This window comes from Aptenodytes patagonicus, chromosome 16 (assembly GCF_965638725.1).
Source record: "Aptenodytes patagonicus chromosome 16, bAptPat1.pri.cur, whole genome shotgun sequence".
NCBI lineage: Eukaryota > Metazoa > Chordata > Aves > Sphenisciformes > Spheniscidae > Aptenodytes > Aptenodytes patagonicus.
This window is the reverse complement of record NC_134964.1, coordinates 8,700,757-8,725,207: the sequence shown is the minus strand read 5'-3', so window position 1 is coordinate 8,725,207 and position 24,451 is coordinate 8,700,757. Positions and strand designations below refer to the sequence as shown.

The 24,451-nt window shown below is 47.0% G+C and overlaps 1 protein-coding gene across 1 annotated transcript in view; it reads left to right on the top strand.

The window, feature by feature from the left end:
* The first annotated feature begins 1,798 nt into the window (after positions 1 to 1,798).
* Positions 1,799 to 24,451, top strand: part of UBE2O (ubiquitin conjugating enzyme E2 O) — a 68,271-nt gene continuing 45,618 nt past the window's right edge. Inside the window, exon 1 of the mRNA XM_076354194.1 lies at positions 1,799 to 2,179. Within this exon, the coding sequence (XP_076210309.1) occupies positions 1,799 to 2,179 (381 nt within the window). The remainder of the gene's footprint in view (positions 2,180 to 24,451) is intronic.

The window sequence follows — 24,451 nt, the reverse complement described above, 5'->3', positions numbered from 1 at the left end:
CAGGTGGGGGTGAGGGGCAGTGGGTGGGCTTTGTACCCCCTCCTCATGCAGATACCCACATCTGGGTTGCAGTGTCAAGGCTTTTTATGGTAGAGGTGCACACACTGCTGGGGCAAGACCCATCAGCGGCTCCAGCTGAGCACCAGGGCGGGAGACATCTCTCCCCCCCAGTGACTGGGGACCCTGGGGATGATGCAGTGCAGCCCCCAGTGACTGGGACCCTGGGGACAATGCAGTGCAGCCCCCCGGTGACTGGGGGGCTCTGGGGACGATGCAGTGCAGCCCCCCGGTGACTGGGGGCCCTGGGGACGATGCAGTGCAGCCCCCCGGTGACTGGGGGGCTCTGGGGACGATGCAGTGCAGCCCCCCGGTGACTGGGACCCTGGGGACGATGCAGTGAAGCCCCCACCATGACTGGGGACCCTGGGGACGATGCAGTGCAGCCCCCCGGTGACTGGGGGCCCTGGGGACGATGCAGTGAAGCCCCCACCATGACTGGGGGCCCTGGGGACGATGCAGTGCAGACCCCAGTGACTGGGACCCTGGGGACGATGCAGTGAAGCCCCCACCATGACTGGGGGCCCTGGGGACGATGCAGTGCAGACCCCCCCATGACTGGGGACCCGGGGACGATGCAGTGCAGCCCCCCGGTGACTGGGGGGCCCTGGGGACAATGCAGTGCGGACCCCCCCATGACTGGGGACCCTGGGGACGATGCAGTGCAGCCCCCCGGTGACTGGGGGCCCTGGGGACGATGCAGTGAAGCCCCCCCCCCATGACTGGGTACCCTGGGGACGATGCAGTGCAGCCCCCAGTGACTGGGACCCTGGGGACGATGCAGTGAAGCCCCCACCATGACTGGGGGCCCTGGGGACGATGCAGTGAAGCCCCCACCATGACTGGGGGCCCTGGGGACGATGCAGTGCAGACCCCCGGTGACTGGGGGCCCTGGGGACGATGCAGTGCAGACCCCAGTGACTGGGACCCTGGGGACAATGCAGTGCAGCCCCCCGGTGACTGGGGACCTGGGGACGATGCAGTGCAGCCCCCCGGTGACTGGGGGCCCTGGGGACGATGCAGTGCAGACCCCCCCATGACTGGGGACCTGGGGACGATGCAGTGCAGCCCCCCGGTGACTGGGGGCCCTGGGGACGATGCAGTGAAGCCCCCCCCCATGACTGGGGGCCCTGGGGACGATGCAGTGCAGCCCCCAGTGACTGGGACCCTGGGGACGATGCAGTGAAGCCCCCACCATGACTGGGGGCCCTGGGGACGATGCAGTGCAGACCCCCCCATGACTGGGGACCCGGGGACGATGCAGTGCAGCCCCCCGGTGACTGGGGGGCCCTGGGGACGATGCAGTGCAGACCCCCCCATGACTGGGGACCCGGGGACGATGCAGTGCAGCCCCCCGGTGACTGGGGGGCCCTGGGGACGATGCAGTGCGGACCCCCCCATGACTGGGGACCCGGGGACGATGCAGTGCAGCCCCTCGGTGACTGGGGGGCCCTGGGGACGATGCAGTGCAGACCCCCCCCCATGACTGGGGACCCGGGGACGATGCAGTGCAGCCCCCCGGTGACTGGGGGGCCCTGGGGACGATGCAGTGCGGACCCCCCCAGAAGCCGGGTCCGGACCCGTCACCTCCCGCCCCTCCCGCCCGGTGGGCGCGGCGCGGAGGCGGGCGTGTCCCCGTCGAGCCCCGCCCCCGGGCCGTTACTTGCGCGCGGCCCGCCCCGCCCCGCCCCTCCCCCAGCCTGCGCCGGCGGCCGCGCGCTCTCCCGCTCTGCCCGGCGCCATGGCGGATCAGCCCGCTGAGGCGGCCCCGGCCCCCGCCGCCCCGGCCCCCGCCGCCCCGGCCCCCCCCGGCGCCCTGCCCCTGCCGGCTCCGCCGGGCGGCTCGCAGCGCCTCCTCTTCTCCCACGACCTGGTGTCGGGCCGCTACCGCGGCTCGGTGCGGTTCGGCCTGGTGCGCCTCATCCACGGCGAGGACTCGGACTCGGAGGAGGAGGAGGGCGGACGCGGGACCGGCGGCGGCGCCGCCAGCTCGGGAGGCTCCGAGTCGGGAGGCCCCGGGACCGGCGGCGCGGAGGAGGGCCGCGCCAGCCCGCTGCGGCGGGGCTACGTGCGGGTGCAGTGGTACCCGGAGGGCATCAAGCAGCACGTCAAGGAGACCAAGGTAACCGGGGCGGCCTCGGGCACCGCCGGCTCCCGCCGAGGGGGGCTGCCCGCGGCCTGACTCGGCCTCTGCGTCCGTCTGTGTCCCCCTCCCCGCACGACCCGGGGCGCCTGGCTCCGGCTGCAAGGCCGGGGCTCCGCCTTGGAGGCCTCCCGGGGCAGGGGCCTGCGCGGCCTGCCGGTTTGCGGGGCTGCCGGCCGGCTCCCTTCCCCGCGGGCTGTGGCGTTCGGCTGCTCTGGAGGCACCTGAAGGGGGTTATTGCTCCTTTTCCCGTGTTACCTCCCGTCCTTGCCAGCCGGCGGTGGGGAGCAGCAGTCTGAGTGTGGGGAAGGCGGACGGTGTCCTCCAGAGGTTGAAGTCCCTTTCCCTTCCTTCATCACACTCCTTCTGGAAGCCCGGCGCGGGTGCCGCCGGTGGCAAAGCACGGCTGTTTCGCTGGGGCGCTGGGGTTTAATGGCATAAGGAGAGGCCTGTCTGTGAAGGTGATTTGAGCGAGCTGCCAGACCCATCTTACTTGCTGGGGATGTGGGCCAGTATCTCTGCCTTTATTGGGCAGTGTCGTCATCGCCTGTTTTAGGGGAGTCAACAGCCAAATAGGGAAACCTCGACAAAGATTTCAGCGGCGAGTAACTGTGGTTTGGATGTGCCCTTGTTTACGTGAGCGTTTACTCCCCGCTGATGAGGCATATGTAAATCTGTGACCTCTTAATTATATCTGAAGAGCCACAAGGTGCTGGTCTGCGTTAGAATATTCCCACTTCCCAAAGTTCCTCTGGCATGGGATTTCGCCCAGACTGACTGACAGTACGGAGACAAAAGCGAGCGAGGGGGCACTGTAATATAGCACAAAGGGGCCTGTGAGGAGTGGGCGTTGCACTGAACAAAACAGGCGGCCTGCACTGTCCTTGCAGCGGAGCGGGTCCAAGTGCTCTTCTGGGGTGGGCAGGCGAAAGCGGGAGGCTTCTGGTATGCCGTCTGCTTTGCTGTTTCAGAAATGGCCCCGTACGCCGAGGGAGAGGGGGAAGACTGAGAGGAAGAAAGGTGTGTTGCAGTCCTACAGGCATCAGTAGGATTGCAAGTGCTAACAGAATGAGCTAAATTTAGGTGGTAGTGTCATTAGACACGTGACCACTTGGGGATAGGGAAAATGAAAACAGGTATTCAGAAAAGAGATTGCCACGTGATGTATTTCTACCTTAAAAAAAAAAAAGCCGCCTTTCTCTAAAGAACCACAGTTCAATCGCTGTAGCCTTCCAATAAAATCTTCGTGTGCTGTTGCAGCAAAAAATTTGTCCCAAGTTGAGTGTGGTTTTCAGCATCTAAACAAAGCTGCCTCAATTTGGGTGAATAGACGCGGACTTAGGAGTTGTTACTGGGTTCCCAAATCCAGAAGCGTTAGCTCTGACTTTAGTCACTTGGTATCTGTACCCTCTGCAACACTAGAAAAAGCTAGACTGGGGAGGATTAGGAATCAAAGACAACTATGTAAATAAATGGTTGGTCTGTCTTTCCTTTTCGTGGTCCTTCTCCTGTGGTGTAGGCATCTTTACCACTCGGATAATAGACCCTGGGGAGAAGCTTCCTAAGTGCTTGGGGGATTTAGGTATACTTATCGTATTGATTCTTCCATTTGAAAAGCTGCCCGCTAACAAAATTGAGAGGCGTTGTGTACAATCTGAGCTCCAGCTCAGGCTTGCTAAAAACAAATCAGACGCCATTGGGAGCACGTTGGGGGACTTATCATTTTGTGGTTATGGTCAGGTTTTTTAGCTGTCCGCTGACCCAGCCCTTTTTGCGTTACGTGGATGTGTGAGAACCAGCCAGGTAAGCCTGACGTGCTTGTCATTGTCCACACTGGGAGGGGCACAAACCATCGGCACCACGTGGTTGGCCTGGGCCTAAAGTTTGTTGGCTTTTGGGTGCTGCTGCCTGCTGTTACCTGCAGATACGTCTTTTGGCTGTGACTCTGACTTTCTAGCATTTTTGGCTGTGAGATTCTTGTTTGACGTCCTTAAAAATATTAACCTGTCCTGGTCGCAGCCAAACCATGGATTCAAGAGGGTGCTTGTTGTACCCTTTTATTTCCTTTTGTTACCTTTTATTTCCCTGAGCTCTTAATTCTGCAATGGGCAGAGCGTAAAGGTGCTCCTGGGGCACATCTTGTGCCATCGTGTGCCTGTTTTGTATGTTAGATCCTGCTGTCATGTAGAATGCTGGGTGCCTGTCTATCTCCTGTTTGTCAAGCACTTTAAGATCTATGAACCCTGGCGCATGTATTGGATAGAGCGAGTGTTGTAACCGAGGAAGGGGAGAAATAAAGCTGTTGCAAATTTTGGGGATAGTGAAACAGCACCTTTGGCTCCCAGTGCAAAGGTTAAAGGCAACTTTCTGTACCCAATTATAATCCTAGAGCTTTCTTGTCTTTTCTTTAAACTATAGGTGGTTAAATAATTTTTTTTCAGCTGGGGAATAGGTAGGCTAATCACTCTTACTGTTGCTTCTAGAAGTTCAATGCTTGCTGTTGCTCCTTCCTGTTGGAAATGGTAGACAGACTGCCACTTAAACCCAAGCACACGATTACTGATGTTAATAAGTAATAGAAACTTTCTCTTGACATAGAGTTAGCATTTCGTACAAAGCCCCACTAGCTCCTCCAACTGAGTAAGTGGTTTATCTGAGTGCATTCCTGCCTTTGATTCCCGTGTTGATAGTCATTAACAGTATCATGACAATGATGTGAATAAAGGAAGAGCCAGGATTTCTTACCCTCTGGCTCCATGTGCTCCTTTCCTGCCTTCTGTGACCACTTTCCCCATTCAAAACACTGGGAAATCATTGTTGCTGAATATTGTAAAGCCCAAGCAGTCCTGGAAGCAGAAAGCTTCTCTTTCCAAATATGTTTGCCATCCGTGTCTTGCCTGACCCAACAAACCTGAAGAGCAGTTCCTCTTCTATGGCTAAAGCCATCTCTTGTCTTTGTGGTACTGTTTGAATGCTAGATGTAATTTGCAACTCAGGTTGCGAAAGGACTGCAAACTGGTGTGAGCACTTGATGCTTTTTCTAACAAATTAGCAGGAGTACTTGACACAGCTGAATTTTAATTTCAGGGTTTCTCAGCTGTAGGTTAGCATTCCTGCTGCATGCTTGAGCTGCCTTTGGGAACTTTACAAAAATGCTCAAACATATTAGATGTTAGTAAGGCTCATAGGGTGCTTTAAAATGCTGCTACCCTTCCTCCTGCCTCTCACCTGAAAGCCTCAGAGCTCTCTGCCACCTTTAATTTTCACAAAGCCTGTACGAGGCAGATATGCCACTTCTGCAGCTGGGTGAAATGGAAAGTGCAGGTGTTGTATTTCAGCACCTTATCTAAAGGCCTTCAGCCGGCCAGGCTGCTGAGTTCCCTGCCTCCTGCTCTGTGTCTGCCTTGGGAGCGAATGCTTGTGCTAGCGTCTTGGTGTGATGCTGTGGTATGCACGTGTGGTGCTGATTGATTTACGTGTAGGGGACCCTATAGGGCCCCAGGAGTGCCGTAAGAGTCAAGGTGCAATTTTTTTGAAGTTTTTAGAATCATAGTTGATAGTTTTTTAGTTTTTAGCAGCCTTTTGTTTTGCAAGGTCCAGAATACAACTTGGTTTGGGTGGCTCTCTTACTGCATTCGGCTTTGCTTTGGAAACTGATTCAAACTATCAGGGCTCCTCAGACATAATCCAGTGGCTGATCAGCTTGTTAGCTGGAAATTACCTGATGTTATCTCCACAAGTCTCTCTATGAATTCAACTCTGCTTCATCCCACGCAGCCCTTCTGTTCCTTCCCGCCCTTCACTGCTATAATTTCTTGACCTCAAATATTGTCATGAATATAAGGTTGCAGGAGAAGTTTCTGAAGATGTTATACTCGCATCATTTCAAGATTTTAGTGAATATTTTTTCTTGTCTGAATTCTGCCATGTAGTTACTGCTGTGACCTACACTTTTAAGTTGCGATCTTTCTGTGCTTATACTATAGGAGAAGGAAATATTTCCTTTTACTGAAGGTCTGTGTTTTCCCTCTCTGTCCCTTTACAGCCACTCTCAGCCCTCACTGCTGGGATCCCAGCCCACCAGCGTGCACTCTTCAGATGTAAGTCCTAGCTAGTGACTCTGTGGAACCCATTTGCAATTGAGGGATGAAAACAGAGATCCTTAAAAATCTTCCATCTTCAAACCTGGCAAGGTGTTTGCCATCTGGAAGTGCGGCGATGCAGTGTAGGTACGTTGCAGCAGATGAAGAGGATAGCTCTGCCTTGCACAGGCAGGGTCCTTTTCAGGAGCCGTGAGGGAATGCTGGTCGCAGTGCAGAACTCTGAATTTGTGTGCTGAAACAAAACTAATGCCCATAAACTACTGATGCTGGGTTTTATTGTGTGAGGAAGCTGTATCTAACCCTCTTCTTGCATCTGATGTCTCAGTTAGTCTCCCAGGGGGGTTCTTTGAAACCACCTGATGTTTGTAGCCATTAGAGACAGGAGAAGAGAAAGGCTTACTGGAATTTTTGCAGTTCTGTGTAAAATAGAACAACTTTAATGGGTGACCTTTCCATCCTCTGAGTATCCATTGCAAGGTTACATACCCTTGAGTCGATTCCCCATTTTACTTTGATTTGTTTGGCTTTTGCAATATAGACTTGGGGACCATCATTAATATTTTACTGCAAAAGTGGAATCCAGCACAACTCGCAGTATGGAAATCTCAGGAGTACTAAATAGTGTACTCTATTACTGTATGGAGAATTGCCGTGTGTACAGCGTGCAGAGTGAATTGATAATTCAGGAGTTGCAAGTGGCCACCTGGGCTAAGCAATTAATTATAACTATTCCAAATCTAGACAGGAGTGTTATTTTTAAAATGGACGAAACCTCTCCCCAAGCAAGCAGTTTTTGTGACGTGCTGTCTTCCAAGGTGCACTCACTTTCAGTGTGCTGGTATAGCTTAAAAAAAAACCCCATAAATTAGTAATGCTCTTAGGACCAGTAAACAAACTAATGTGCACTAAAAGCTTTAGAAGGAATCAATCAAAGCCTGTGACAGGCTTTGAAATACCTGTGTGAGTGAGGCATTTTGCTGCAACTTTCTCATACAAGTTCTTCCTTTGCTGATGTGATGCAGCTCCAGTGCAGATTTCTGCAGAGAAGTGCCTTTAAGCAATTTTATAAAGTTACTTTTTTGGCTGAAGATTCTTCATTGAAGTTAAATGGCAGAAGCTTTGACAGAAGCTTTTTGGGGCAAAGTCTTGCTTATGGCAGCTGTCCTCAGCTCCTCTCCTCTCTTCGGAGGAAAGATACTATTTTTAATGTTTGTCATCTGTGTTGGTGCTGGGAAATAATTGGTGTTTGCAAAGCTAAAAGCCGCCTCTCCTTTGACTGTTTAATTACTTGGGGGATTTCAAAGACTCAGAATGTGATGACACCTTCCTAAATGCTACTTAGGAAAAAACTGCCTCATTGTTTCCACTTTACTGTTAGCTCCCACCATGTGCTGGGTCTTTGCCCAAATGGGTCATTTGGGCATGGTACTTTCATCTGAAATCTTTGCACTTACTTTTGAGGTTCGGTCCTGAGATTCCTGGAACTGAGAGATGTGAGTTGATGGCTTTCTTTTTATGTTGTGCTCTGCCACACTTGACCTGTAACTCAGTTCAGGCTCTACCTTGCATAGCTGGGGTGTCCCACTCCTGAGACCTTTAGACCTGTGGCAAGTTAGGAGAATGCTAACTCCATCTTCTGGAACAAAAAAAAAATAAAATAGGGAGACTCCATGGTAGTATTTGGATTTTTTCCATTTGCTATTGGCTGTTAGGCTGCTAGATAGATGTGTGCATGTTTGTGTCTGAAAACAAAATATTCTGCTAATTTGAATTTGCGAAGTTAACAAACTTCAGCAAAAGTCAGTTTCTCTTAATGGCAAGATCCTGGGACTGGATGGGGGATTTACCTTTGGCAGATATTAATAAGGTTTTTTCTTTCTGAATGTTAAGTGTTTCTGTGAAGGGAGCAGGAGCCTATGTGGGGGGTAGAGTGATAATGATTGTAAGGGGTGATTAGAAACATCAAATACTGCCAAAACCACATGTTTTTCCATAGTAGAGGTGGTGGGGATTACTGATAACTGTAATAGCTGCAGTGCTTTCAGATGTGCCTGAGTTTCAAGTTGACAGGTGTCCTTTTAGTTTTATTGCTCTTTTCAGTCTGTACTGAATGAATTGCATGGAGGATCCTATGCCTGCGGTGGTAAGCCAGAGCACATGCAGCCTGGCTTCGTGCAGGTTAGGTGTGTTGCGGGCTCAGCTGTGTTTCTTGATAGAAAGCATTTCTTGCTGTGCATTTCAGGATTATTCTTGCCTACCTTGTGCATTTGACGGCATATGGAGTCAAGTCTGCTGTGCTGTCTGCCCCAGCCTTTGGGGGGTGCTTGGACCAGGCGATGGAAGTGGCCCAAGTGGAAACTGAGAACGTTTACTGGGCTGAAATCTTCAGAGCATGGTGTGGATGGAAACAAACATATTGATGGTGGATGTGGACTTGATAACTATATCTTGGATATGTGCTTGTGCAGGAGAGGTAAGGGGAAGTACAGGGGATGTTACATGTCTTCTGCCCTTAATTGTGTAGGGTTTAAAGCAGCTTAATGGAGAGCAAGATCCAACAAGCACCTGTAGCTGGAATTCCTCCCTCTTACGGAATATGACATGTAGGTCGAGGCCAAAAACATGAGTTGAAAGTGGTCAGATTTTAAGACTAAGAAATCTGTACCTCCGTACGCTAGACTGTGCTTTTTGGGTTGTGTTTTAAAGAAATGGCATCACCTTTATGCTTTGTTTATCCTTCTCCATCAGTCAGGTGCGTGTTGCACCAGAGAAGCCCTGTGACTCTGGAGGGGGTTGCAGTACCATTCAGGTTATGGAGGAGACTTAAGCTAAATAGCATTGATGCCTGTATGCTGCAAGCTTAGAGCATGCACCATGCATCTACTGACCTGCTGGTCTAAATTTTAACAAATGAATAGTTAGAGATATGTAGAAGTGGTGTCTAGAGCAGTATCTTGATGAGACTCTCTAGTTTGGGGGTTTTTTTGGAGATGCTTGCTCTATTAGCTTCTAGCATGGGGTAGAAGGTTGCTTGGGTATATAAGGGGAGCAGGTGGAAGCCAAGGTACGACGTTTTCTGTGCTTATATGCTGAGATCTTGAAAAACTGGGCAAATTATTTAAGATGTAGCTTGATGTGTCCTACTTTCAAGGGGTTTGAACAATCAGCTCCCTGCTACATAGATATGTTGGATGCTCTAGGTAGGTAGTTAGGCTTCTTTGTGATTGCAAAGCTGAATTTGTTCCCTGCTTTTGCCATTGTCTTTAAAATCATGACCTCTGTTTCTTTCCTCAACAGCTGGTGCTGTAACTCTTTGAAATGAATGGGCAGTGTGAAGGCTGTTGGAGGTGAGACAAAGGACTTGCAGGAAAGCAGGCTAGGAGAGGACAGGAGCCGTCGGTATCTTACTGTAGCTTCCAGGCCAGGAAAAAATTTAATCCAGGGGAGTAAATTTGAAACAAGGAAACCCTGCTCAGCTTGCATTTGCAGTGGTATCACTTCACAGCCTCTGGTTACAGTTTCTTGAGTTGGAGAGAAACTAGGTAGCTACGGCCTTGGTCCATTAAGCAGCGTTGGTTTTGTACCATAAAATTGCAACAGTGGTACCATGTGGTTTTGTATTCAGCACGCATCAAACACAGCCTTGGTGGTTTGTTCTTATGGCTGGCTGTAAAGCTAGAAGGTTTTCTGCTTGTGAGGGGGGGGGTTTGGAGACTGCCATGTGAAGAGGGCTATTTAATCACCAGCTGAAAAGATGAGGTGCTTAAGGCTTTTAACTGTGATTCTTAGCCCAAAGCTGTGAGTTCCTGGTGCATCATTCCTGTTGAAATGACTGGGTACAGTTTTCATTTGTCTGTGGATGATGAGCCACCTTCTTAGTGAAATACGCTAATACTGAGAGAGTTGGAATTAGTTCCATCATCACTGATTTATTTTTTTTACCTACTTTTGAAAGGATAATTTCTTTGTGAATAAAATAATTTTGCGTATGAATCATTTCTGTTGTAAGAAATGGTGCTGCTTCTCTGCTGATAAGGATACTTAGCAAGTAAGTAGCACTTTTCATCTTCAAAGCGTTTTCTGGGCTCTGATGTGGCAGTACCTCTTTGGCTGTGCATGTTGGAAAGGTGACAAAAACTTTCCCCCTAGGTGAGTCTGGATAAGACAGCCTGCATTGCTGCTGCCAGGCCCCTGGTGTTGTTTTCCTGGTGTGTGCTTAGTGCCTTCTCTATTTGACCCTTTCTGATCAGGGCTGGAGGGCATGAGCTGTCTGGATGGTGGAAAAACTTTTGACGTTCCTCAGTGCAGTTATAGCTAGAGACTTCTGTCTGGGCAAATTATTCTCACCCCAAACCATAATATCTTGGTTATTTGGCATAGTGTCAAATGGGATGCTTGGAAACTAGATGGCATACTGTATCTCTTGCTATTGAGGAACTTGAGTTTGATTTGATTTTACTCATGTGAGTAGCTAAACTGAGTAACCTAGCACTTTTAAAAGTTAGTTTAGGTATAAATCTAGTGAGCTGTGGGTTTTGCAAGGCTGGGTTAGAAATGTAGTCAGTGAAGAGCAGCCTAGATGTAGGCTGTTAACTTAGTTCATAGCAGTGTTTCTAGAATCAAGTGGGTGTTTCGGGCCTCTTGGCTCAAGATATATTGTTAAATAACTGGTCCTAGATCTCAATCCTCAGTGAAATTGTTGGCAGCAGCTGCTCTGAAACACAGTTGGAGCTTGAGTAGCACTCTGATCACCAAGGAGCCTTTGTATTTTCCTTCATCTGGCTTTACTCCGCGTGGCACTAAAATGGCCACTTCTGCCTTACCTGCTGCTGGAGGGGAGGCGGAGGTCTCAGCCCCTGCAGCGTGGGGCTTGGCTGCCCGTCTCAAGTGGTGACGGCTGCTGCTGGCCTCTGCCCTCACACCTTTGCTTTTCAGTATTTGAGGTTAGTGTGCATGGAGCACTGCTTAATATTTTTGTTCAGAGTTGATCAGATTTCCAGCAAGGCCCTGTTTGTCCTTTGGCTTTGCCCTTCTGTCTGCTTTTGAAGATGAAAGTTGTTTTTTTCCTTGGAAAGGTGGGTTATGTATCTAATCCAAGTGAATAATTCTCATGACTATTGCAAGAAATATTCATGCTTCTGTTCAGCGTCTGAGTCCAAGTTCCTTGAAACAGCATTAGTCTTGAGACAAAATAGCCACATTTTCTAAATTTAGAGTTACTACGTGGTTGTGTAACTGGCTGGAAATGGTACATAATGAACTGCCTCTTCATATTTGTTTTGTCCTTAACATGTGAATTCTGTCAGAAGCCTTTTCTCTGTCCTTGTGCCACAGGTTGTAAAAGTTGCTCTGGTTTCCCGTGCTGAAGTACAATCTTGTCTTAGTGAATTGTCTGTGGGCTTCAGTTTAAAGCAGAAAATGGGAGCGGGGGAGAGGGAGGAATCTCTGTCCTTCCTGGAAAACTTCTGGTTTTGTTTTTTTTTTAAAGTCTGCAGATGTGGATGATTCATTTGCTTCCTGTAAGAGGTGGGCTGGCCAACATTTTGGGTATATTCCAAAGAACTTGGGAAGCTCTTCCTAAGGAGGTGTAGTAGTATATAACATTTCCTCCTTGGGGTACATTTAATGCAGCTTGTGATTGATGAACATAGACCTGAATTATCCTGACTGTGGAAGCTTTCTGAACTGGAGCAAACTTCACAGGATGAAGCAAGCTGCATCCTGGATTAAGCAAGTTGCTTCCTAGACTATGCGCCTCTGTATATTCCTGAAATAGAAGAAAGAAGAGAGCACCTTGCTGAATTACACAGCAGGGAAGGTGACACTGCACAGGAAATACCAGAATTTCTGGCTGCTTAGATTAGGAAGAAACTTCAGGGGTTTTTTAATACATTAATTGATATTTTTATCATCCTGATGTGCCAGCTGTCAGTGTTTTGAGATCTCACTTTATGTGTAAAAAATTAGACAATCAGATTCAGAGTGTGTTATTGACTCAGTAACTACCTTTTCACCCAGAACATCTGACCTGCACAGCTGAATTGGCTTATTTGCCCTTTTGACTCTGGGGCTAGAAAGTTCCTCTATTTAGTTTTGTGTGGTATTGGGGATTGTGCTGGTGCATGACAGAAATGTCTCATTTGGTTCACAAACAAAATCTGCCCTGTAATGATAAAGCAAAGTCCTAAGTAGAGGCTGACTTTAATAAAATGTGTGCCGGGTAGGAACTCCTGTGATTACTTGTGAGCACTCCAGGCTAGCACTAGCTGGGGCATCCTGAGCCAGTCCCTGCTATCACTGCAGCAGCCTGCTCGTGTATCCATCGGGGAAGGTCTGACATAAAAAGAGTTAACTGTTTGCTTTGTTTTCTTGAATTAGGAAGCTGTCCCAATCTTGATGAGAAAATTTGTAATTTCTAGCATAAACGTGCAAGCAGTTTACACCCATCTCTTCTCGTAAAAAGCAAACCTTGCTCCTAAATAGCTTCTTCTCTTCATAAATGTGCTATTACGTGGTGAAGCACAATCATTTTCTCCCTTTTCACCCTCAGGCTGTGTATCACCAACTTCCTCACCAGAGAGGCTCTTTCCCTGCTCATCTTGCAGCCCTTGTCTGCACCTACTCCAGCTCGCACTGTGCTTTCTTGATCAGCATTGGCTCTGGCTGCCCTGTTCAGCATCGAGTACCTTGTTGAATGGTATTAATGTTTCTTTCCTGAGGCTGCTTTTATCTGAACCCAAGTGTTAGATGAAAACTTAACACTTCCCATATCAAGCACTCTGTATTTCACAGGAGTATTGTGATCAGCTCTCGTATTTCTTGTTTTGTTGGGGATCTTAGAGAAAGACAAATAATTTATAGGAAATAAATATCACAAATATGGTAATTGATGTCGTCACTGTAATGCATGTGTAAAATCTTTAATTGGAGGAGTCTTTCTGGTTTTTTTTCCAGTGTTGACACTTTGAGCTTTGGAAGAAATCCAGGCTAAGTTCCTGGCTTCCTCTTAATCATGCTGTCTGTATTTTTTTTTTCTATTCTCAGTAACATAATTAAGTACCAGATTGCCATCCATAGATATTGGTTACCATTTGGAATCTATCTGCTCTTGCACAATGGTTAAAATAACTGTGAGTTGAATTATGTCTTATGTTAGTGTAGTGAATGTGGCCTGCTCGTGTGTTGCACTAATTCTGTGTATTCTACTGCTTAATTGGCATTCAGGTGCAAACACACAATGTGTATTCACACCTAATGTGTCCCTCTCAGTGATGCTTTGGCTTCTTTTGTTTCTGCCCCACGCAGTTGCTTTCTCTTCTTCAGATTACGGCAGTGTTTCTGATTAGCATATGTACAACCATGCAAGCAAGGCAGTTTTGTAAAGAAAATACTCTTATCTGAGAACTCCCATAGCTGGCATACTTGATGTAATGTGAGCACTCACTGCAAAAGCTATTTTCTTTCCTTTAGTGGTTGTGGAGATGGTTGGAAACTGATGGTGAGCCCTACGTGTTGGATTTGACAGACTGCATTTGACCTTCTTGGCCATAGTCAGTTGGGTAGACCAGACCGGTCTCCTCACCCACCCTACCTCTGATTGTTACTACTGAGTGTACTTTACAGCCCACGGTGACTGACATGAACTGTAACTTTCTCTTGTGATAACTTAATTAATCTCTTCTAATCTGGCATTGATAAGTGTTTTGCTGTCAGGAGAGCTGTGAAGGGACTGAAAAGATCAGCTTTTAAAGGTGGTGTTTGTAGGGCAGATTCCTGTCTCCGTGCTCCTGCACCTGCTTCTCTAAATGTGTGTTGTGCTCTTATGCTGCTAAGGGTGAGCGTGTGGAGGGGGCAGCACACTCAGGCTGGAAAGCTCTTGCTTTCCAGAGCTTGGATCTTTATGACTCCTTAGTACCATTTGGGCTAGCAAGCCATTTTGTAGAAGCATTTATGAGCAATCTTAGAAGTCTGCTGTGCGGCTCCTATCTGCATCGCCTTGGTGCTGGAAGAATCGTGTTGATGTGATGATGGCAGCGAACCGAACACCACAGGAGCTGGAGAGTCCGTGATACTTGTTCTGGAAAGCAGCCTAAGAAATCTTTATGAAATGCCATTTGTTTTTGTTAGTGCTGCTAACTTAGCTCAGCCACAGTTCAGTTCAGATTGCCTGCCTCTGATCTACAGTGCTGGCAATGCTTGAATGAAGGCTTAAAACAAAAGATCAAGGATTAGACACAGAATGACATTCATAGCATCATTGTCCAACCTGTATGTACTACTGAGCATGGTAGAAAAGACACCAAATTGCAGTTCTTAAGTACTTGCTAGCTTGGCTCTTAGCTCAGCTGGTTCCTGCTGTGCTGTAAGAGGATCAGGTGTGTTACTGCTACTGTAGACAAAAATTTGTTGTGGTAGCAGGTCTTCTTTCATAGCCCTTTCTTTCATTTTTATACCATTTTGCTGCTTCAGAGGCCCCTAAGTGTCCATGCCCTTTGATTAGGTTTAGTTTTCTCCCCACACCAGGATATCTGGCACCTCAAAGACCCTTTCTCCCCACCCGTTTATCCTCACATCCCTTATCTTTGCTATTTTCATTTTTCTCTAGGAGTTAAGGGCAATAGCATGTTCGTTGCTCTCAAAAGAGTGGTCCCTACCCTGCTCTGGATGGTGGCAGACCTGTCCAATGCTTTGCCTCTGCGGCTGGCAGGGCATCCGTTTTTCCAGTTTCATCAGAAAAAATCCCTGGATGTTCTCAAAATGCTTAATTGGTTAAGTATGACCATCTAGCCTGGGAGTGTTGCATCTGAACTGAGGAGTGATGTTGAGCTGGGTTTTTAGGTTTTCCAGCTAATGAATGATGCTGATATGTGAGCTAAAAGGGCATTTTTTTCTACTAAATTGCTTTAGGGTATTTGAAATGAAGCAGGATTATCTGTGTTCTGAAGACGACTAAAACAAAGCATGTTTATTATGTTCCCATGTGGAAATGAGGCTCTGGTAGGAATGTTGTGAGGTTGGTACTTGCTGTGTGCATAGCTAGTACTGCTACTTCCAGCTTAGCCTCATCCAAACATTGCCTTTGAGTTTATCTTGTGCTTTCAGGAAAAGGAGGCACCTGTCACATTCAGTGGTGCTGTGGTGTAGCAAAGTGGCAAATCTCCATTAGGGCCCAGGAAGAGGAAGAGCTTTTAATCATAAATGGCAACATGTGGCCTGTGATTTGCACCCAGGCCTCAAATGATGGGTGAAATTACCCTTCTTGACACCCACCTTGCTATAAATAGCTATTTTAACTGGGGGCAGGTGCTACTGAATTGTCACTTGGGTGAAATCTGAGTCGTGTTGAATGCATGTCTCTGCTCAGAGAGAGGCATTGTCTTACTTTGTCGGATGCATCGAAAGCTGCGCGTCTCCACCAAGAGATGTTGTAATGGTGAGAGAGCTATTTATCAGAGCTTCTCTTTGAAGTGTTTTGAAACTCTAATATATTTTCTTGAATCATCTCGGTGCTCCATTCACAAAAGCTGCTGCTGCTGTTGTTAAAATGTCACACTGATAGATATGTATTGTTTTCATCCCACCCTACTCCCCCACCATAAGTGATTTTTTTTTTTCAGGAATCTCTATATGCTTTTTCAGTTCCCATTTTTGTGCACATCACAAGGGTTTTTTTTCCCATTATTATGAAAAGAAGTGTTGTTTGAGCGCCCAGACTGTTGGTAACATCTAGCAATATGCTTTTTGGTGCAGTGTTCAAGTATCTTCACAATTCTCTTTTTATAATTGTCCTCTGAAAGAGTGAGCTATGATGACTTCCCCATTGAAATATTTATCCATCACATGCCGTCTCTGCTATATTGCTGTGGGACTAAGCTTCTGATGCTGAGGTTTTCTGCAAGAGGAAAATTGCAGTTTATCTTGATCCATTCAATCCTGAAGTGTTACTTGAACTTTGTGGAAAGGTCTGTGATTGGTGCATGTGGTAGAAGAAAAGTAGGATTCAATTGCAAATTTTACTTGCCTCTATCACGATCAATTTCCGAGATGATGAACTCTACTGATCACTTACTCTTGAGAGCAGCAGCTTCTTTTTAAAAAAAGATGCCAATGAAGTTTAAAGCTACTGTATCAAAATCGTCTTTGCTAGATGAAATAGATCTGGGACTTTTGAATTACAGGCTTTGACTCTTAAGCCAACTTCTGATCTTTGGGCTGTTCCTGTTCAAAAGGTGTGTGACATTTAAATGCTTTAACACTGAGGTGCTTAGAGGCTTCAGGTGGCTGAATGGAGAACTTGACTGGAGAGTACCTTTTTGCAGTTACCGTTATTGTTTTATTAAGTGAGCTAGTAAGGTATTGGTAAAAATCTCTTAACACTCAAAGCCTGTGGAAGTTATCTCTGTGTTGCTCTGCTTGTGAATGTCAAGGAGGCTTAGTGCTGCCTGCAGGTGATGTAATTACGGTGACAATGTAATCCTGAAAAGGTTCTGGAATATGACTGTGGTAGAAGACTCAAGCACTGATGGACAAGCATGTACCACACCACCGTATAAATGATTTTTAGTAATTCCCTTTTTTGTGTTACCATCTCAGCCTAGGTTGCTGACCAGACTGAAAGCTAGAAAGAGCTCTGAATTTGGGGCTGAAACAACATGTATGCTTTGTCCGTGGAAGACACAAGTGTGGTAAGAATATAGCTGGAGGCCCCATCCTGAAGGGTGCAGAAATCAGGGTGATAAGAGTTGGAGTTTCTTTAAAATCATTTCACCCAGAAAGGTGGTGTTTGCCTCTTCTCTTGGGTTGAAAATGCAGATTTCTGATAGGAGAACTGTATGGTTGTCTGCTAGTCAGTTAATGATTTACTAATTATTGCAGTACTTCAATACAAACCATCCATCAGTGCCACCCTTGCAGGCAGGGGATGGTTTCAGGGGTGACTTGTTTTTCTGCTGGGACTCTGCCATAAATGGTTTGTGTTACTGCTGATAGGTACACAGAAGGGGAGACCCTTCTTGTTACATTTCAGCTTAAATATAAATGTTGGCTTAAGTTTCCCTAAAAATCTGGGGTTAAACTTTGCTTCTAAAACAGTAAGTGTTCCTCTATGGGCTCTTCATATTTTTAGGTAATTGTGGAAAGTAACCTTATCTTGTTCTAAGGTCTGAACATTGACAAAAGTAACGAGATGAGATCACTTTACAGCGTGCTTAGTATACTCAGTGGCCCTCGAGGATGTCTTACAACAGTCTCCGTAAACCCTTCTGTATGGATTTTCAGTGAGATTGGTTATTTGTTGTTGTGTAAAGAGTAGTAGCTCTGTGGGCAGGCAGCTTCACATGCGTTGAAGCCTCTGGAAAAATCTGCTTGTCCTGCCTCCTCCAGTTGCTTGGACTCCAGGCCAGAAGTAGTTAATGGCTTTGTACTCCCAGGTTATGCTTCTCTGGCTGAGATTTGAAAACAAAACTCTTAAAAAAGGCAAGGGAAATGACAGTTCTGCAAAGGGCTGTGCGAGGAGAGGGAAGAAGACGAGCAGACTTCACTCACCTCTTCATCCCTTGCCTCCTTGCCAAGACTGTCATGCTCTGGTAGAGTACAGTGTGAGAGTGCATGCTTGCACACAGCTGAGTTTGGGATCTTTGTTTCATTTCCCCAAGTCTGGCACATGGGATGGAAAAATTTGAGAGAAGATGCGATGCTGAACGGCACCGGGAGCTTGAGAGGTGCTGGTGCTGCAGCGAGGGAGTAGGATGTGGTAGGAATGGTGCCCGTGGTGGTGGGTCCTGCCGCAGTGTGAGGCTCGGGTCTGTCCTGTGGTAGGTAGCCTGGATCTGGATGCGGTCTGGCTGCCAGACCTGCCCTGCCTGCTGGCTTAGTGCAGGCAAGGCCCTTTTCACTGACACCCACCAGCCTGTGTCTCAGTAGAGCTGCACTTATGAAGGAAAGGAGTTTATACCGTAACAAAGGAGAGGGCGTGCTTGTTTCCTTCCAGTTGGAGGGAACTTTAAGCCTGATCTCTCCTTAGTTTGTTCTGTTTGGGATGATGTGAACAAAAGGGAAAATCGTGGGATTTTTTTCATCTGTGGCTTTCTTACCACGCCCCTGGTGATCTCATATCTGTTTACATCTCAGACCTATTTCTGTGCAACATAATCCTTGTCGTTTTGTGACTGCTTATTGTATGCACATTCTCTGTGCACCTCCTGATCTTAACTGCTTAGTATACTAAAGCAGGAGTTATTTTTACTGCTGTCAGTATTTTTGAGCTTTGCAGTGTTGGGCGTATCCTATTCTGCATCATGCATGAACAAAGCTAACAGCCTTTGGAGGTATCAGGGATCTTTATCGCTGGTGGTGATGGAGAGGGCAGAAAAATGATGTGGTTTAGCTTATAAAAACTGTTGGTTTTTTTAAATACCTAAAATTGACATGGGATTGAAAAAGTGTAAATCTGAAACACATCCTGATGGGGAGAATGCATTGATCAAATTAGTGTTTTCCAAAGGCTGTGGCAGTGAGGTATGTTATTCTGTCGCTGCTTTTTCTAGCCCTTCTCAGTTCCTGCTGCAGCCCTGATGCCCTCAGAGTGAGCTGTTCCTGTAGCCTGATGCCCTACAGGCAGGCTGTCTCCATGTCCGTGGTTTGCCTGGGGGAAGCCCTGAGCAGCTCAGGCTAGAGCCCTCAGGGATGGGCCTGGCTCCCTGGACACGCTACCCCAGAGCAGCTTTGCGCAAATTCCTTCTCTTTTGAGCCTTCTGTAGTTCCTTTCTGGTTTGGGGGGTTTTCTTAGGGGGCGGCGGGGGGGGTGTTCTGGGGGGTGGCTTTTTGCTGGCTCTGCATTAGTAGAGAGGAGAGGCTGTATCTTGGAAGCAGTTTGAATTTCCCCAAACTTTTGGGAAACAAGGGTAACATGTAATCCTTATGTGTGAGTTGCTGCTCCCTTTTTTGTATTTTAATGCAGCTAGTGAGTTTGCTTGTCTACATGTTCTCTTTACTAATGGCTTATAGGCTCCTTTCCTTTGGAGACAAGAGTTAAGGTTGCTGACTGCCCCAAAGACTTCTCCTGATTCTGTCTTCCTCCTCAAACCTGATCTTGACTGCGGTTTCACCAGGAGAACAACCCCTTGCACAACAAGGTAAAGCAGCCAGCCAGGCTCACTGGGAGCATGTGGAGGCTTTGGTGTTCATTGATCCCAGAGGTCTCTGGAGTGGAGGGTGCCAGTCAGACCAGACTGCACATACTGCCTGCCCTTATTTGAACTTGATGGCTTTTTTACCACCCTCTCCTGGAGCTTCTGTAAGCTGTGTGCTATCTGAAGAGACACGAGGCTGCTCCATCCATCCCTGCTGAACCCTGAAAAAATGCTGGAGCTGATTAGAGAGGCACATTCCCTCTGGAGATGGGCCTCCTTCGAGCAAAGGAATGTAGGTCATGGTTAAGTATATAAAATGAAAAAAGACTCCATTGTAATGGCAGCGTTTCACCTAGATAATCCAGTGAGGTCCTCGCACTAATAGAAAACCTGTTCTTACATATACACTGTTTAATATGACTCATTAAGCAAACCTAATTAAGTAGTAGCTTTACCCCTACTAAATGCCATGGCACATGTGATTCTTAAGGCTTTAGGGCTGGCATCCTGACCAGTGCATCCTCCTGTCTGCTGTGTTTTCTCTGTCCAAATCGGTATTCTCAGCCTTCAGTGCCCAAGGCAAGGGTAAAGGAGGAAAGCAGCGATGTGTGAGGCACCATTAAGTACCTGATAGGATAAAGGTAATGTTGCATACATGGTCGTCTGAGCCAGGCATGTAGCTCCGGGGTAATGAGAAATGAATCCGGACAGATGAATTAAATGGGATGGAAGCTGGCTCTGTGCGGAGAAGGGGGTGCTCTGTGTTCGCTGCATGAATCTGTTGCAAAGGCACATGTCATAACATGCAGGAGATCTCCTAATGCACATCTGATAAGGGGTGTATCCAAAAAAAATCTGACAGACAACAAATGCCTGTTGGTAGTGAGTCTAAGGCTGGTGGTTATATTATGCAGATGTTCACGGTTGAGGACCTTTCACTACAGGATTCTGCCACATCAGGTGCTTTCTGGATTTTTTAGTTTGTGGTAAGAACAGTGTGTCATTTCATATTCATAGCAAAAGTATCCCTTTTGCTGCTTTTTCTGTACACTCAACATACTTTTTAATCTTGACGGTATCTTGAGTACTTGAGTATATGAGTATATACTTGAGTATATACAGAGTGTACACCTTCAAATGGAGAAGTGCTGTGTTCTTGGCTTATTATTGTCCACTGTTTAACGGTGCACCTGATTTTTCATGGCTACCATGTTCAACCCCAGTGCTAGCTGCATTTCAGTGGCTGATGGCACAGTACCTTTGCATATGCATAGCCTGCAAAGCTGGGGAACCTTTCAAGTAAAAATCACCGTTGTAAGCATAGGAGCGTCCTGGTAGTGGCTGGTCTGACTTGGTTTGAGTTGCTGCTGGAGGTTACACATCCTATTCAGGAGCCTGTCAAATCTGAGGAATATACAGTGGCAATTAATGAGTAGGGGCAGTTTTAAGGAAGAACCTAGTTTGTATGTTTAATTAGGAACGACGGACCATATAATGCAGCCTAAGGCTTATCAACTCACGGACCCTTCCCAGAACGCAGCTGGGGCTCAGCACCACAGAGCAGTTCTGCTTACTGTTGTGCTAATGCTGTTCAGTTCGTGCCACGTGGCTTTTCAGTGACTCTGAAATCTGCTGTCCAGTCATTACTTTCTGCAGTCACAGGCCTGCAGCTTTGTCCCCCTTTCAAGGGTTTGCAGGACAGCCCTCACCATGGCATTTTGGCAGTGCCTATTAGAGGCAGAGTTCAGCTAACCTCCATTTTGCTGGAAGCAGGGAGGAGGAGGCAGAGCGCTGCTCCAGCTGTCAGGGGAACAGAGCTCTCTAAATCATCTTGCGAGGGTGTTTTTATAGTGTTGGCAAACCTACTCTAACTGTGTTTATGGCTCAATGTTTCACTGGGATTGTGATGGTCTGAAATCCCTCTATTATAACTGAAGTCATTAAAGCAAAGAACATGTCATGTATATGGCACATAACAAAGAGTCTGGTGTTAAAGCAAAATACACGCTTTCCTACTGTATATGTGCATAGCAATATATCCTCAAAAAAGGTCATTTCAGGAAGTAGGCATCAAGTGAATTACAGTTCCAGGAAATATGGGGCTCCCCGTCAAGGATAACTGACTTGGTTTAAGAAGGTAAAATGTATTTTGCAGACAGGGCTATTGAGTAGTTGTTCACCAGACTGTTTTTATTCTTTGGTGTGTAGATGCAAAGGCATCCAGATGTACAAAGCATACATTTGGAGTCATGCCACTGTAGGGACAGGGATCAGTGGCTTTGTAATTGATTAGCTGCATCATTTGTCCTTAGTATTTTTTCTTGATTAAGATATTCCCAAGAGGCTGTTAGTACAGGTACAATGCAAGACTCAGTGTCGCATCTGTGCTAGGAATCTAGTGCCTTTCTGCTCTGAAAGGTGAATGCTTTTTTAAAGGGGGAAAAAAAAAAAGAAAAAAACCTCTCACTGACTAGCTGTGTGTCTGTTTGGAGGCAGAACTGCTGACTTCAGGCAAACGGGCTTTTACTGCTTTTTGCTCATGCTGTCTGGAGTGAGCACTTATGCCTCTAAGGGCATCCTCAGCAGAGCTACTTACATCCAGTTGGGTATACCTGAGAGAGTCCACAGAGGCAGTAAAGGTGCTTAAGATGAAAGACCTCAGCTCATCTCAGACCTTAGGCTGAGCTAGCAGGTCTGAAGGAGGGGTGGGAAGGATAGGAGGGAAACAAATGCGCTTTATAAGTGTGCAATATTTGACAGAGCTGCTGAGTCAAATGTGACATCCCTCAATGGCATTTTAGCATCTTTTCTAACCAGATCTGCACTGAAATATCTTACAGGTGATGTTACTCTCTGATGTTTGTCATATTAGGCCAGGAAGAGACTAGAGATGTGTTCCCGTGTTCCTGCTGAAAATGTACAAATTCAGAGAAGTCTTTTTAAAAAACCTGCTAGGAGCAGCCTGCTGACCTGTATGCAGAGGTGAGGGATGCAGCAAAGCATCCCTTAAAGCCATTTTAAACCCCAGTTAGGAAAATTCTGAGACTTTAGTCTTTGACGTTTATGGGAAGATAGTCAGCTCCGAGGTGAGTTCTGTTAACAGTCAATCTCCCCTTGCTTGCCTGTAAGAGGTGACCTTTTAGAAATGTTTTTAGTGAAGGGGCAGTTCCAGGTTTCTCTGAGACACTCCTCTCATTAAAAATGGAAGATTTCACAGTTTCCTGGTTGGCCTAGAAGTGTGTTACTCCCCTGGGGACTCTTCTGATGCTGGGTCTCCTAAATGCCTAAGCCATTCTTGAAAACTGGATTTGGGCATCTCGGGAAATATTTTTTCCCAGTGATTTGTGATTGCTGTACAGCTGTTGGGCTGTGTTGTGCTGTAGAGCATATGCAGAGTTGAGGAGTGTGAAGATGTACTCCTGCAAGAAGTTTACTGTTGTCTGTATGCTATGTCCAGAGGAAAACCAGGCTGGCAAGGATTAATGCAGGTATAAAGGATTTTGCCCTTAAAACCTGTGTACAGGGAGGTACACTTAATAATCTAACTTCAGCAGGTTTATAACGGGAACTGTGTGTACTTCATATAAAACTAGGGAACATCTGGTTTTATTGCTCCTCTGGTTTCTATGCCATTGCCGTGTTTACTTACACCAGTGGCTCAGTGACTTCCGTGAGCCATCTATATATGTGCTTTTTGGTTGCTCAGTTGCCAGGGAAGGTACGGGGGAGAAAAGAAGGTTCCCAAGCTATAATCTTGAATTATTGTCACATTAAATGTGCTGCTGAATAACTCAATGGATACCTGCGGAGTAATGCGGAGAGGAGAGCGGTGTTTCCATGCAGATGTTGGATGTTCTGTTGGGTAAATGCTGTGTTGTCTTGGGTTGCTGGCACAAATCTGGAGAGCTTATGATAGATGGTTTAGAAGTCAGCCTAGAAAACACCTGAAGGCAAAATGATATAGTAGTGGTGTATGATCGCATCGATGGGTTTTAAATATGATGTTGAAAGCTTTGTGCTCTGGCTGAGATGGTAAGGAAGAAAAATCTGTCCACTAGACTTACCTGTGCAAGGGGGGGTGAAACAATTCTTTGCTCCAGGAGTATTAAGTCAGACTCTGAAGGACTTTTACACTTCTGTCCCTATTGCATCATTCTGTCACCAGTCCTGGTCAGATTTTCTCAGAGTTATTGAAGGGAATTGAAGGTTGGTTGCTTTTGTATTATAGGATGCACAAACAGGAGGCAATGAATTAAACCTGCTCTGGCTGGGAGATGTTTTAGTCTTCCCCCAGCCATTCCACAAGTGGCGAATTCGCCCCTTGAATAAAAAGGCAAGTTAACAGTGCAGGGGTTGCAGAAATTCAGTTGTTAAATAACTGGGCTTCTGTAGCCTGGTGTATGGATTCAGTAGGGGCTGTTCCTTCTTTTTGTACTGGCCAATACAGCATTTATGTATGGGAGGGATAATTGAAACTCTTTCAGTGAATAGAAAATGCAGCTGAGGTTTTTTGGGCAATGATGCAATTGCGCTGCATTGTCCCAGTAGCATTCACACACTCTTGTCTGCAGTGTGAGCTGGGGGAGTGGCTTTGCTGTTTATCAGAAATAAATGCATGCACGGGGTACTCACGCTGTCACTGAATTTTGGGTGGATTCTATAGCATTCCAGAGGTTGCTTGAACTGGTTGTAAAGGCTTTGATTATTTTTTTTTAAACCAATATCTGACTTAACTGTGGATACAGCTGGTCCAGAAGGCATGTTATTTAACAGAAAGCCTTTGCAGAACACTTGCTGTGTGTTGCAGCTAGCGTTAGCCATTGTACCTCTTAAAACAGCTCTTGCCTTCACCCTGTGCGAGGAGGGACTGGGGAGATGACCCTAGACCTCTGTCTGCCCTGGCTGTGTCCTGACGATGAGGCAGTGATACTGCTTTCCTTGTGAGCTAAATTTCAAAGTTTCCCCTGAGTGATCTTAATCACTAGTTGTGGAAGCTGCCCCCATCTCCAGCCTGAGCA